Source organism: Hyperoodon ampullatus (genome assembly GCF_949752795.1).
Source record: "Hyperoodon ampullatus genome assembly, chromosome: 19".
NCBI lineage: Eukaryota > Metazoa > Chordata > Mammalia > Artiodactyla > Ziphiidae > Hyperoodon > Hyperoodon ampullatus.
The window spans coordinates 8,794,573-8,808,806 of record NC_136932.1 but is presented as its reverse complement, the minus strand read 5'-3'; the positions used below and the strand labels follow the sequence as shown (position 1 = coordinate 8,808,806).

At 57.1% G+C, this 14,234-nt stretch overlaps 1 protein-coding gene across 1 annotated transcript; it reads left to right on the top strand.

Moving 5' to 3' along the window:
• Positions 1-7,608: 7,608 nt before the first annotated feature.
• C1QL1 (complement C1q like 1) lies at positions 7,609-13,959 on the top strand (the record flags this gene model as incomplete). Its single annotated transcript, XM_079725930.1, has 2 exons — positions 7,609-8,205; positions 13,780-13,959. The coding sequence occupies 2 exons, from the start codon at positions 7,609-7,611 to the stop codon at positions 13,957-13,959; spliced, it is 777 nt and encodes a 258-aa protein (XP_079582056.1).
• Positions 13,960-14,234: the final 275 nt, after the last annotated feature.

The window sequence follows — 14,234 nt, the reverse complement described above, 5'->3', positions numbered from 1 at the left end:
GGCATCTAGGGGTGAAACTGGGGCAGGGAGGGGCCAGAGGAGGCCCTCTGAGAACAAACCATGTCTCTGTTTCAGGGGCAGGACCAGCTACCTAATTTACAGACCTGTACGAAATGAAAATGTGGAGTCCCTTTGTTCAAAAATTGTGAAGAACTTCAGGATGGTGACAGCAGAGCATTAAACCAAGTGCAGGTCCCTTCTGAGCGCAGGGCTTTTGTCAGTGAACAAGTTGCACGTCCATGAAGCTGGCACGGTCAGGGTCTGTTTAACTAACATTTACTAAACAGCCACTGCTCTGTTCCACCGCTCTTCTGGCTCTGCCACCCCAGAGATCCCCTCTCATTCACTCCTGTCCTCAAATGTATGGATGAGGTGCTCAAAGCCCGCTCTGAACTCGGAAGGGAGGCTGGGCCACCTCCGCCCCTGGCTGATTTGGACTCTCCGGGAATACTGCTGCAGCCAGGCTTCCAGCCTTCACACCCAGCTGCCAGAAGTCTCTGAGCCGAACCCTCCACTAACACCCTCGGCGGGTCTTTGGGGACCACCTAGGACAGGGATGAGCAATCAGCCCCTCTTCCTCTTGCCCCCTGACCCCCACCAGTGGGGTCCTGACAAGAGCCCCCGGGGATCCCCTCTGGCTCTGCCTCAGATTGGCCTCTGACCTTGGGCAAGCCAAGTCCCCTCTCTGGGCCTCGGTGTCCCCCTCCGTCAAAGGAGAGGTCTCTAAGATATTTCCAGACCCTAAGTTCTAGGTCTCCTGGGGTGAGAATGGAAGGGAAGGTTTTTTCCTAGAAGAGACAGGGCTTCCAGAGAAAAAGCCCTCCCCAGCCATCCCGGGGATCAGGAGGCTTTCTCCCTTACACCCCCATCCTCAGACCCGGGGGTGTCTTCCCCAGAAGCCAGGAAAGCCAATGCCCCACTCCAGCCCGGTCGGTCCCTCCTCCACCGCCCTCTCCCCACTACTTCTCCTCCTCCCTGCCTTCCCCCAGTTTGCCTGGGAGCTGGGGCTGGGGTGCTGGTGGGTCTGGAAGAGTCAAGGCCTGAGGAAGGGGGTGGGTAGCCCGGGACCGTGCTGGCCAGGCCGGGCCCTCCCTCTGCTGCCTTTGCAGGAGGCTCAGCACATTTGCACTGCCTGTCACTCCCACGTCCCACTATCTGTCTCTCAGGCTGACCCCGTGCGCCGGCCATTATATTGGTTCCTGCTGGGGCTGTGGAACATCATTACTTATACATGCAGCTGGGAGACGCAAGCTGGGCGGAGGGGAGACGGTCCCTCCGATTAGGTCTCCCCTCCCACAGCGGGGGCCTTTTCAGAGCTGCCTCCCTGGAGCTGGATTGGGATGGGCTGCCTGTGGGCTGGGCAGGTCCCTGGAACCCTCAGGCCTGAGGCCCAGAGTTCTCTGGCGAAGGAGCATCGGAAAACCTACCTGTGACCTGGGTACTTGGGCTCTGCCCCCTTCATCCCGCTCTCTCCTCCTAGGATATGGGGCTGGGGGAGGGGCTCCTGAGGAGGTTCCTCACCAACCTGAGTCCCAGCCTGGTGTGTCCCGGCTCCCCCACCCCAAATCACGACACTACTTCCATTCTCCCAAATGCCCCTTCTCCAAAGAGGGGCTGCAATTATGGAGGCTTTTCCCATGGAGGATATGCAAGTGTCTGAGTTAAAATGTCATGAAGGGATTTTAAATATTTTAACAGATGACAATGAGGAGTTTTCTTTCACATCAGAATCACAGGCTCTCCGAGCTGCCCTAGACAATTCTCCAGCCCACAGAAAGAAATGGGAAGCTCTAAAATGTGATGAGACTTCCCCAACACACGTGGCAAGTTGGTGGCCTAACTGAGCCTTGAGAGCCAGTCTCTGCCTCTTGATGCCCAGCTCCCCACCCTGCCCAAGACAGGGCTATAGACCAGTGGCTTCAACCAAAAACCAAAAATATGCCTTTTATATAATTGAGCCTTAACCCAAGCTTTTCTTTCTCTCTAAAGGACATAGCTTTGCTTTATCTACCAGGTATGCACCTGCTGGGCCGAGTGGTGAAGAGCCCCCACCCAGGGTCAAACAGACCCAAGTTCTAATTCTGACTCTCTCTCCTACTAGCTGTGTGATCCCAGGCAAGTTACTTCACCTCTCTGAGCCTCAGCATCCTCATCTCCAATGTAAAGATGACAACGATTATTCCTTAGACTTCCAGTGAGTATTAAGTGAAATAGAGTATATAAAATGTCTGGCACATATTGGTACATAGGTAATGGCAAAAACACTCATCCACCCTTCATTAATTTCATAAACATTTCAAGATCTTTCCAGAAACCTGGAAGTCTCCTGCTCCTCATCCCACCCCCATCCCATCCAGATCAGGCCACTATCAGCTCTCGCCTGGACCACTGCAACCTCCTGCTACCTAATCTCCCTATGACACTCTTACTCTATTTTAATCCCTCCTGCCCAAAGGATATCTGAAAAAATCTGATTATTGGGCTTCCCTGGTGGCACAGTCGTTAAGAATCCGCCTGCCAATGCAGGGGACACGGGTGCAAGCCCTGGTCCGGGAAGATCCCACACGCCAAGGAGCAACTAAGCCCTTGCGCCACAACTACTGAGCCCCCGTGCCACAGCTACTGAGCCCCTGCACCTAGAGCCCGTGCTCTGCAACAAGAGAAGCCACCGCAATGAGAATCCCGCGCACCGCAATGAAGAGTAGCCCCTGCTCGCCGCAACTGGAGAAAGCCCACGCGCAGCAACGAAGACCCAACACAGCTAAAAATTAATTAATTAATTAATTAATTTTTAAAAATCTGGTATCGCTCACTCAACACTCTTCTGTAGTTTCTCATTGCCCTTAGGATAAATTATATACTCCTTGCCACAGCCCACTGAGGCCCTGCAGTCTTGTCCTTAGCACATGCTGCTCCCTTTGCCTGGAATAATCTTCCCTCCCTCCCTCTCTCCTCCGTCTCTGGCAGCCATTCTCTTCACCTTGCTATCCTTTAATCAGGGCTTAACTAAAATATCACCTCCTGGGCTTCCCTGGTGGCGCAGTGGTTGAGAGTCCGCCTGCCGATGCAGGGGACGCGGGTTCGTGCCCCGATCCGGGAGGATCCCACATGCTGCGGAGCGTCTGGGTCCGTGAGCCATGGCCGCTGAGCCTGCGCGTCCGGAGCCCGTGCTCCGCAACGGGAGAGGCCACAACAGTGAGGGGCCCGCGTAAAAGCAAAAAAATAAAAAAATAAAAAATAAAATATCACCTCCTCCAGGAAGCTTCCCATGATTCCCTGCCTCCAGATGAATTTAGGCAACACTGCTGAGTGTTTCTATAGCATCCCACATATTCCCAGGCAGTTTGTCAAGTTGGATAGCAGTTGCTTGTTTAATTGTCCAGGTTTCTACCATACGCTGTAACTACATAAGGTCAGAAGACTTTTCACGCTCATCACTGTATCTTGTGATAATAAGTGATCAATTAATATGGGCTTATAGAATGGATGGAGGATGGATAAGTGGATGGATAAATAGATGGGAAAAAATGATACCTCCCCTCTGTAGAGTCTTCCTAGAGTCCTCTGGGCAGGGAGTTTTCCATCTGTGCTTCATAATACCTAGTGCAAACCTCTACCCAAGCCTTAGTTTCCTCAGCTATAAAATGGGGGAAATAATAGTATCTACCTGGTGGGGTTATTGAAACGAAATTATATAAGCCATGTAATAGTTTTAAATCCATGATAATAGGTTGTTACATTTAAATGAGGTAATCCATGCAAAGTGCTTAGAGCAAGATCTTGTATTACTAAGAGCTCAAAAAATATTCATAATTATCATAGCACTTATCATTTCTTCCTGCCTGTGTCCCCTGCCGAAGAGTGAGCTCCTTAGAGGTACTGCTTAGGTCTTGATCATTTTTGGACACACCACCTCTACGGCCTCACACTGCCCAGCTCGGTGCTTTCAGTAAATGTTTACTGAGTGAACAAGTGAACAAATGAACACAGATTTGCCAGCTGATGAGTCAGGGCACTGCACTCTTTTTCATCACTCACAAACCCAGACACACACTAATGCAAACAGTCTCTTACAATTCACACCCACTCACATTCATTCAAAGAACCTCAAAATACCACAGAACAGCCACCCAGCTTCCTAAAGTCAGCCATGCATCAAAGAAGAGACTTACTCACTTTCTTGCACCCACCATACAGCACCTCAATGCCCAGTACCCCCTCCTCACCTCTGGAATGATGGGGGCTGTAGGAGGGAGGGAGCTCTCACTCACAGTAAGGAAGGCAAAGCTGGACCTTCAGGCCCCAGCACTGGCAGTACCGCAGCTACAGATAGCACTGCCCTCCCTCCCTTCCCTGGGCTCACCTCTTTCCTTTTCTGAAAACCTGGGTCCCTGGCCTTGGCAGGTGGTTGAGGAAGAGGCCTGGGAGCCAGAACTCCTGGGTTCCTTTCTCATTCATCTAGTCTTGACTCTGAACCCGGAAGCATAGGCCATTGTCCTCCTCTCCTAGCGCCAAGCGCAGCAATTTGTAGGAAAAAAAGGCAGGATGAGGAGATCCCATGCCCCGGGGTGGTGGAAGGGCCTTGCTGTGAAATAATTATATTAGCCATCCTTTACTTGGCGCCTAATAAGGGTCAGATACTGAGGCCAGCGCTTTGCTACCTTCATTATTACTCATTTAATGCTTATAACAACCCCTTTTTCAGAGGAGAACACCTGAGACGCTGCTGGTTAGTCGGTAGCCTAAAATCACCACCTGGGACTGGCATGCAGGTCTCTAACCCCGGAATCATCAGCGGCCAGGCTTTAGAGAACTCGGGGTGGATGGGGTAGTAGGGTTGGAGGTCCTCAGGTATTAAGCTGGGGAGACGCGCCCCCGTCCTAGACAGTACCGGCCCCCCAATCAGCCAGGCCCTCTTGTCCCGGGGAAGAGGGGCTCAGAGCGCCGCGGCGGAGGTCCCTCTCCCGCGGGGACCTGGGCGGGGCCGGCGAGCCTGGGGGAAGCGCGGAGCCGGTGGCCCAGGCTCACAGGCCAAGATGGCTGTTAATTAAAGTGCTGGCACCGGCTCCTCTCTGCAAAGTTTGAAGCCATTATTTTCCACTCCAGCGAAGCGGGGAGAATCCGGCTGGGCTGACAGAGACGCCACACCGCGCTAGGGGAACGGGCGCTCTTTCGGCTCGGGGGGCGGGCCGCCTTGCAGCGCCGAGCGCGCCCCTGGACGCCCCGGCGAGCGCCGGGAGTGCGTGCTCCCGCCCCTCCGCGGCCTCGGGCGACCAGCCGCAGTTTCCCTGGCGGATTCGGGAAGGACTCCGGGTGACAGACGAGCCCCAGCGGCACAACGGAGGAGAGAGCCGTGTGCGCGCGAACTAGGGGGCGCGGGATTGTACAAATCATACGCCGACGACCGCGCACTTGTCCCTCGGGTCACCAGCCCTGTCGCTCTTGGGGGAGTCATACTGGGGAGACCGCCGTGGGGGACGGGAGGCCGGACTGACAGCCGAGAGTCGGGACTACTCTTCCCGAGCCTGGGGAGGTCTAGCTGTCCTCCTCCGCCTGCACGTAACGCCTTCCTCCCTCTAGGAAGTAAACGGTACCTAGAGACCCAACTGGGTGGCGGTTAGAAGAGCTTGGAGCCAGGCTGGCGGTTTGAACCCCGGCTCTATCGCTTATTAGTTGTGTGACTTTGGGCAAATCCCTTAACTTCCCAGAGCCTCAGTTCTCCCTCTGTAAGATGAAAGTAACGATGGGCTTTACCTCTTTGGATTGCTGTGGAGATCTGGTGTGATGGCGTCTGTAAAGCAGTCAACACAGGGCCTGGCACACAGAAAACCCTGAATAAACGCCATTGCTTGAATTTTTAGCTCCTTCCTTGGCGAGGGGATCACTCTAACACGGGCTCGGCGGTGCTTGAAAGGTCCTGTCTCACAGCCCCCACCCCCGCCCCCGACATCCTCCTGTTCTTTTCCTCCTCCCAGCTCAGGTGGGGTTAATCAACCTCAGCTTTGGGAGGGGTCCTCTCAGGAGAAAGGCTGGAGGGTCATCCTTTAGCAGCAGCTCGTGGCCTCTGAATGGCAGAACCCTCCCGGGTAGGCTGGATAAAGGAGGGTGAGGAGAAGCAGTGGAGCAGCACAAACTGGGCCTCAAATAACGTGACAAATATTTTGATGGAAGCAGACGCCTTCTCGTTTATGCAGCCTAAACACTTTACTGCACTTGAGGAAGAGGACTGCCTTATACAACCTGATGGGGAAAAGAGTTAGGAGCTCAGGAGGCTCGAGGTTGGGTAGGAGGGGAGAGCTGAGGGGCTGGGAGAGATCAACGCCTCCTCTTGGAGCCTGGAAGAGGGGGTCACCACCCAGGGATGTGTTTGTACTGTCAGAACGGAGAAATTACCTGGGGTGCCCACTTTCTTAGGGCCCCGATTTCTGCCTTGCCTAAAAGCAGGGAGAAGGGAAGTGACCAGAGTAAGATGGAGGGGCCCCCGGCCCCATCCCCATCCCCAGGAAAAAGCAGCCTGACCTGGCCTGGAGCGCAGGCAGGAAGGAGCATAGGTAAGGAGGTGTGGGTAGAAGATCCTGCTCCTCCTGGGGAAAGGCGGTCCCGGGAACATCCAGGAGCCAAAAAGAGAGGAGGGAGCGGCAGCTCTTAGCACTCGGGATGCTGCTGGGCACCCTGACAGGCATCCCACCACCACCCCCATCTCCCGGACAGGTTGTCTGCGAGGCCTGAGGGCAGATTGGCCCCCTCCCCATCCTCCTGCCTTCCCCTCTTCTCCCCCCTCATAACCCTCATCCTTGCCCTTCCTTCTTGCTCCCCGCTCCTTCCTCCTCTCAATCGCTCTTTGTCCCCTGAAGACCGGGGTGCCCTACCCCAGCCTCCGCCCCCTGCGGGCCGTGACCCCCCGTGCCTCCCTCTGTCTCTCTCGGCTTTCCTCGTAAGCGACCCTCGAGTCCTCTCCCTCCCAATCCCCCTCGGCGCTCTCTAGCTCTCCCTATGACCCTCTCTTCCATTCGCTTTTTCGTCCCTAGTCTTCCCTTCTCTATGCGAGCCTCTCCTATGTCTGAGACTCTAGCACCCTCTCCATTTCCGAGGCTCTGTCTCCCTCAGTCAGTCCCCCCTTTTCTCTCCCGGCTCCAGCCCTCTACTCCGCGGCCCCGCCCCACGGCCCCGCCCCTCTTGGTGGGCGGAGCCCTACCGTCCGCGGCCCAATTAGGCGCCGGCCCAGCCCTCAGCCCCACCCCTCACGGGCGCAAAGCTGCGCTGAGCGGGTGGGGCTGGACAGGGCGGAGGGGGCGGTGGCTCGAGCGCGGGGAGGCTGGAGGAATCAGGCAGGAGGCGGCGGCCGCCGCGTTCAGTTCTGCCGCGCCGCGGGAGGGAAGCGCGAGGCAGGAGCAGGCGGCTGGGCTCGGCAGCGCATCCAGGGCAGCGCGGCGCCCCGGGCCCGGCCCCATGCCCTCAGCCCCGCCGGACCGCCCTTGAGCACGGGCGCCCTGCCCGCGCCCCCCGCCCGCCGGCACCATTGCCCCGACGGCGCGGCCTGGCGGCCCGGCGCTCCCCAGGCTCCGCGCCGGCCGGAAGACGCTCCTGGCAGCCGCCGCGGGCGTGGTGATGCTGCTGGTGCTGGTGGTGCTCATCCCCGTGCTGGTGAGCTCGGGCGGCCCGGATGGCCACTATGAGATGCTGGGCACCTGCCGCATGGTGTGCGACCCCTACCCCGCGCGGGGCCCCGGCGCCGGCGCGCGGCCCGACGGCGGCGACGCCCTGAGCGAGCAGAGCGGCGCGCCCCCGCCCTCCACGCTGGTGCAGGGCCCCCAGGGGAAGCCGGGACGCACAGGCAAGCCGGGCCCTCCCGGGCCCCCTGGGGACCCGGGTCCTCCGGGTCCTGTGGGGCCACCCGGGGAGAAGGGTGAGCCGGGCAAGACCGGCCCTCCCGGGCTGCCGGGCGCGGGGGGCAGCGGCGCCATCAGCACGGCCACCTATACCACGGTGCCGCGCGTGGCCTTCTACGCCGGCCTCAAGAACCCTCACGAGGGTTACGAGGTGCTCAAGTTCGACGACGTGGTCACCAACCTAGGCAACAACTACGACGCGACCAGCGGCAAGTTTACATGCAACATTCCCGGCACCTACTTTTTCACCTACCACGTCCTCATGCGCGGCGGCGACGGCACCAGTATGTGGGCGGACCTCTGCAAGAACGGCCAGGTGGGCCCGGCGGGGGCATGGGGCTGGCCTGGGGGCAGGGCATCCAGGGAACCCGGGGCCGAAGGGTACGGAAGGGCTCAGATGGAGCCCCTGGAGCGGCTTAGGCATTACAGGCGAGGATGGTCCAGGCTGGCTGGCACCCCTAACTCCTCGGTTCCTGGGCGCCAGCTCCAAGGCAAATGCCGCTGGGCACCTGCGGCATGGAAATGCGGGAGATAAATCCAATTAATAATCAGAGCGCAGGGCTCCCGGGCGCGCGGACTGGCCCTTGGGGGCTTGGCCCTTGGGAAACAGCATCTGAGAGCTGGGATTCTGGTTGGTACCAGCTGGCGATGAGGGGACGGATCAGGCTGGGCTCTGGGGAAAGGCAGCTTCGGCGCCCACGGGCGCCTGGGCGCACCGCTAGGCGCGCAAGCGGAGAAGGCGAGCTGTAGGAGATGTTTTGCGCACAAAGGCAAAGGGAGCCGAGCGCATAAAGCCTTAGCTGCAATACATCCCCCGCCCTAAGGAAGGGACCACTGGGCCGATCTGACACCCTTTGCAAAGCCCGGGACTGCGCGGCCCCTTCCCACTGTGTCAGAGCTAACCGCACAAGAAGACGGCCGGGGGGGGGGAAGTTTTTCCTCCTGAGGCAGGGCAAAGAGGTGGAAACTCCCCTCGTCTTTGCCTCCCAGCTGCAACTCCTGATTCCTGGGGTGTCGGGGGATCCTCTTCCTTCCCTATCCCCATCGGAGAGACCAGAGTGGCAGGCACCAAGCTCACGAGGTCTTTGGTACCTGGGACCGGCAATGCCTCCTGCTCTCCTTGGAACCGCTGCCCCGGGACCAATCTTGACCCAACCCTGCCCCAGGGTGACAGTTTTACCCAGCTTCCTTCGCTTTGATTCCCCCTCCCTTCTCAGTGCTCCCAGACCACGGTGGCCTGGGGCCCCTGGGGTAGTCAAGCAGAGCATCCTTGTGGAAGAAGGTGTCTGTGCCAATCAGAACTAAAGCTAGGCTGATGGGAGTTGGGAAGGAATCTCCTGCGACTGAGACCCAGGATCCTGCTGGAACCCCTCCCACTGCAGCACTACCCTGAGGCAGACCCTGGCTTGAGGGGTGGGGGAAAGGACAGGCCTGAGAGTCAGCAAAAAGCCTACCAGGTGCTTGTAAGTCTCCCCCCTGCCCTCTCTGCCCTCTCTCCCATGCCTGCTGTCTCTGGTTTCTGCCTCTCCCCTGCCTCTTTCTCCTGTCTCTCCAGCTCTTGTGCTGGCTTCTCCCCTGTGTCTGCCAGTCCTATCTGTCTCTCCCTGGGTTTCTGGTCCCTCACCCCTGGGTTTAACCCCCCCCCCTCTTTATTTCTTTGGTGTCTCTCTCCCACTTGTGTCTATCAGGCTTCCTGTGTCTCTCCTCTTTGTCCTTGGTTCTTGACCAAGTGGGAGGCCCTAGTATCCAGTTAGGGCCATCTCTGCAGACAGCCCCACAATTCCCCTTATTAATCGCCGGTAAGGGATGCAACAATGTCACCTTCATTGATGGAATTTCTTCCTTTCCTAAAGAAAGTTTGGGCTGGCATGAAATTGAGGTCTCAGGGGGCTGGGGGCCCAGCTTGCCTGAATAGGGAGGTGGTCACCAGGCCACCAGTGGGCCCTAGACCCTGAGCTACTTCAGGAGGGTGCCGCAGGGCCCCAGAGATGAGACAAGAGGAGGCCCCAAAGATGGTGTGTGCTTGGGGCAAGGACACTTGCTGCAGTCTCAGGGAGGTGAAACTGACCCAAAAGCCTCTTTTTACCCCCGGGGCAGGACATCGACAGAGCCTGACAAGGAGGTGGCACCACAGGCTGGTAGAAGAAATGAGGTGGCTTTAACCAGGGGTTTCAGAGACCCAGCATTTTAACACTTACTCAGACCATTTCCTCCACACACATAAAAAAATCCAAGACAGGCAGTCGGGTGATAGGCCCTGGTCCTCCCCTACATCCTTTGTGACTTGTTCCAGATTGTCCAAGAGACTCCTTTAATCTCACTGGTCATTCTTTATATTAGTTTTGAGCCCCTACTAGGAGCCAGGTTTGGGGTTCCAGAGGTTCAGTCTGCTTGCCCTCCAGAACCTCGTGGTCTGTGCAGGGGAGACAGTAGTAAACACACAATAACACATCCCAGCGATTATTGACTGGGAGGAGGATAGGGGGACCACTGGCACTCCTGTGTCCCCAGATGTGTCGGCTGGAGAGAGTGATTCAGTGGGGCCTGCCCCAGCTCAGACCAACCTGCTCGGGGGAGAGGAAGGTGAACCTGGGTCCCCAAGGTGAGGAGACACAACTAGGGAGAAAATGAAAAGGTCAAGTGTAGGGAAAGGCTGGCTCAGAGGTGGACATTCAAGTGAGCGGAGAAAACAATGATGGGGCTGGGCAATGGGTGGGACCAGAAGAGAGGAGCTTGCTCCTCCCACGCCTTCAAGTCCAGGGGTGACCCTGGGCTCTGTGCTTTTCCTTCCTGGCTTCCTGCCTTGCAGAGAGGCTTCCAGAATTTCCTCCAGAAGGCAGAGCTGCATCGGGGCCCTGGCCCTTCCCTGGGCAACATGGGGAGACAGGGCGTCACCACCTTCCTGCCTGGTGTTGAGACCCCCTCTCTGTCCTTGTGTGAGGCCCACCAGCCCCTCTACCTAGGGGTAGCTTTGAGTCACCACTGCACAGCCTGATGGCACTAAGCCCGAGTCATTAGGACATGGGCACCTGAGGAGCCTGAGGAAGGGATTCTAGGTTGGGGCTGGTGCCCTGGGTGAGGTGAGCCCCCTGCAGCTCCCTATAAGACCCACAGTTCAGGGACTTCCCTGGCAGTCCAGTGGTTAAGACTCCATGCTTCCAGTGCAGAGGGCATTGGTTCGATCCCTAGTCCCTGGTCGGGGAACTGAGATCCCACGTGCCGGGCGAGGATGTGAAATTGATAAACGGGGCTAGAGAAGAGGGTGCTGTGTGGGGACAGGCCAGGGCCTATGGGAAGGCAAGTATTACAGATGGGCAGGGGCTTGGACACCAGAGTTTGAGTGAGGTGAGAAGTGGTGGGGTGTGTAAATTGGGGACCATGGTATAAAGACCTAACTGGAGATCAGCCTCTCTGATGGGGGGAGAGGGGCCCCCTGCTGTCCTCTCTGGCCTCTAAGGCCTTTCACAGCACAGAACCAGTGCATGGCGTAGTAGGGACCCAGCAATGGTGTGAAAGCACAAGTCCCCTGTGGACCAGGCTGGCTGCCTGTGGGAGCCACACCTGCACATCCAAAACCCCAGCATTGCTCTGGGGGTAGGGGCACATTTCCTGGGCCCTCTGCCCCACCCCACCCCCACTCCAGGCCCCTAATCGGACCACTGCCTCAGTTTCCTTTATTGGCAGCCCTTGAAGAGGTACTTCTATAGCGCCCCCTCCTGACAAGCCCCAGACTTGCTTTCCTGCTTCCAGGACAACCTCAAATCCCCAAACTTCCCCTCGGCCCCCAGGAGGAGCTGGATGCCTCAACTGTTTCCAGTCTTGTGCAGAGAATCAGGACCCCTGGGTTCCATTCCTGGATCCCCCACTGTCTAAGGATGGAAGAGCATTCATTCTCCCTGCCTCCGTGGATAGTTAGGATAATCACAGCAACAATCATGGTGATGAATAAATAATAAACATAAGCATAACAGTTCTGATGCCTGTCATATCACCAGGAGATTCCTGATGACAGATGGTGGTATTCTAATGGATTTGGCTATTAAGAAGCACACTGTCTTAATGAGTTAAGGCTAAATTAATCTGGGTAATAAAAATAATTGTTATTAATAGTAATTTATTAGCAAAGATAATGAAATGCATGTGTAATAATAAATACTACCAGGATTAGGGCCCAGGGAACAATACAGGAGTTGGCTGCTTGCTTTCAGCTCTTTCCTAGTAGCTCAAAGCCCCATCAAGATTAAACATTTTTTCCTTCACTGTCAAAAAGCTTCTACACTGGTGGCAGTGGTGAGGCAGGATCTTCTCATCCATTTTCTAAACGGAGAAACTGAGCTCCTTGGCAGACGGCATCTCTCCCTCATTTGATTTTCCACCACCTTTAGCTGGACCAGGAGTTTTCCCAACTGAGTGCCCCAAACAATTCCCTCCCAGGTTGGGGAAGAAGAGCTTCAGGGGCGAGAAAGGGGCTGAAAGGATCTGGGCTTTCAATGGCAGACTGACTGCATGCAAATGTGTCGGGTCCTCCTGCTGTGGCATTGCTGCTGAGTCAGCAGCTTTGGCACAGCTGATCTACATACAGTTCTGCCTTCCGTCCAGGAGGGAGGATGGGCCCCTCCCCTAATTTGGCTTGGCCCAGCCGTGACTGTCAGCCCTTGGGGGAGTTGCCTTCGGGGAAGGGGCAGGATGAAGAGGGGCTGTTGAGGAGCCTGGCTGAGAGAACCCCATTCAATGCAGCCTCCCCCCAACACAAGCCAGAACTTGGAGATGGCTCCTCTCTTCCCATTCTCCACCCAGAATATCCTGGAGAGGCCCCAGATCAGATGGCTCAGGACTTGTGCTGGCCTCAGCGGTTGGAAAGGAATGACTGGAGGGAATTTGTCCACCACCCCACATCCTCAATATCTTATGATTATAGTCTGAGCCCCCTAAATGATGTGTCAGGCTTCAAATCCAAAGGCTGGCCCTCCCCTGCCGCATCGTCCTGCCTGTCCCGCCCCTCCTCCATCAAAACAAGGAGCAACAAAGATACCAGATCAGGCTGAGGATCACAGAGGGATATAAGGCTTGGCTCCCTTCTTCCCATCCACTTCCTTTCTACCACCGTGGGGTGATAACAGGAGAAGCCAGAAGTCCTCTTTGGGTGGGGGAATAGTCACAGGTATAGCTACAGCTCCTTGGAGGCGGGATGCAGGCCCAACGTGAGCCTTGGGAAGGGAAGTAATTACCAGGCCTTCCATCTCACTGCTCTGGTGTGAAAGACTCCAGAATGGACTTCAGACAAGGCGTCCACAGAGCAGGTCCTGGTACTAGTGTGGTTGCTTACTAGTAGCCTGGCATTGATCGAGGCCCGAACCTATAAGGCCAAGGGGCGCCCTCCTGTCCATCCACTGACATAAGAACAGGTGGATGTGGCTGAGATGTAAGGCATCATTATCACAATAAGGCAGAGAGGAACCAATGGTGAGAGAGGGGATGGCCCTCCATCCCTTAGGGGTCCAGAGAACTCCTCTCTGCAAGGAGGGAGTTCCAGGCTGGGGCATCCTGGAAACACTGTTGAAGTCAGACAGTGAGACCTAGGGGAGTTAAGGAGGCTGATTACACCTTGACCGCCAATTCAGACCCAGATTACACCTGCCCTAGAAATCCAAGGCTCCTCTGTAACCCCTTCCCAAAACACACAGTTATGACTGGACAGGGCAGTGGTGGGATGATGGGAGAAAAGCAGGCTGAGAGCCCTGATGGGGCTGGAGGTGGGGCTTTGGGGGCTTCCACAGGTAGCTGCCTTACCTCTGACGGTCCCCCTCCCTCCCCAACCCCACTTCTCTCCCTCCTCCTCCCTTACCCTCTCACACACACCCCTCTTCTCCTGCCCCCACCAACCCCGCAGGTGCGGGCCAGCGCCATTGCCCAGGACGCAGACCAGAACTACGACTACGCCAGCAACAGCGTGATCCTGCACCTGGACGCGGGCGACGAGGTCTTCATCAAGCTCGACGGAGGCAAAGCGCACGGCGGCAACAGCAACAAATACAGCACATTCTCCGGCTTCATCATCTACTCCGATTGAGCTCCTCGCGACCCCTCCCCTATCCCCCCGGAGGTCCCCTCCTGGCGGGGCAGAGGATGACCCGTCCCGCTACCCACACCCCCTCGCTGCCCGCCACGGCCGCCGGCTTCTCCCGGCTATGACGCCCGCGGCCTGCCCTCACCACTGTCGGGGCCGCAGCTAGCCCTCCCGCCGTCTCACCGCAGAGCCGGGTCCAGCGCGCCCCGTCCCGGTTCCCCGGGAGGCGGTGTCGACCGCCCCCGCCCCGGCCCGCACTGTATATTTGTACAATAGGA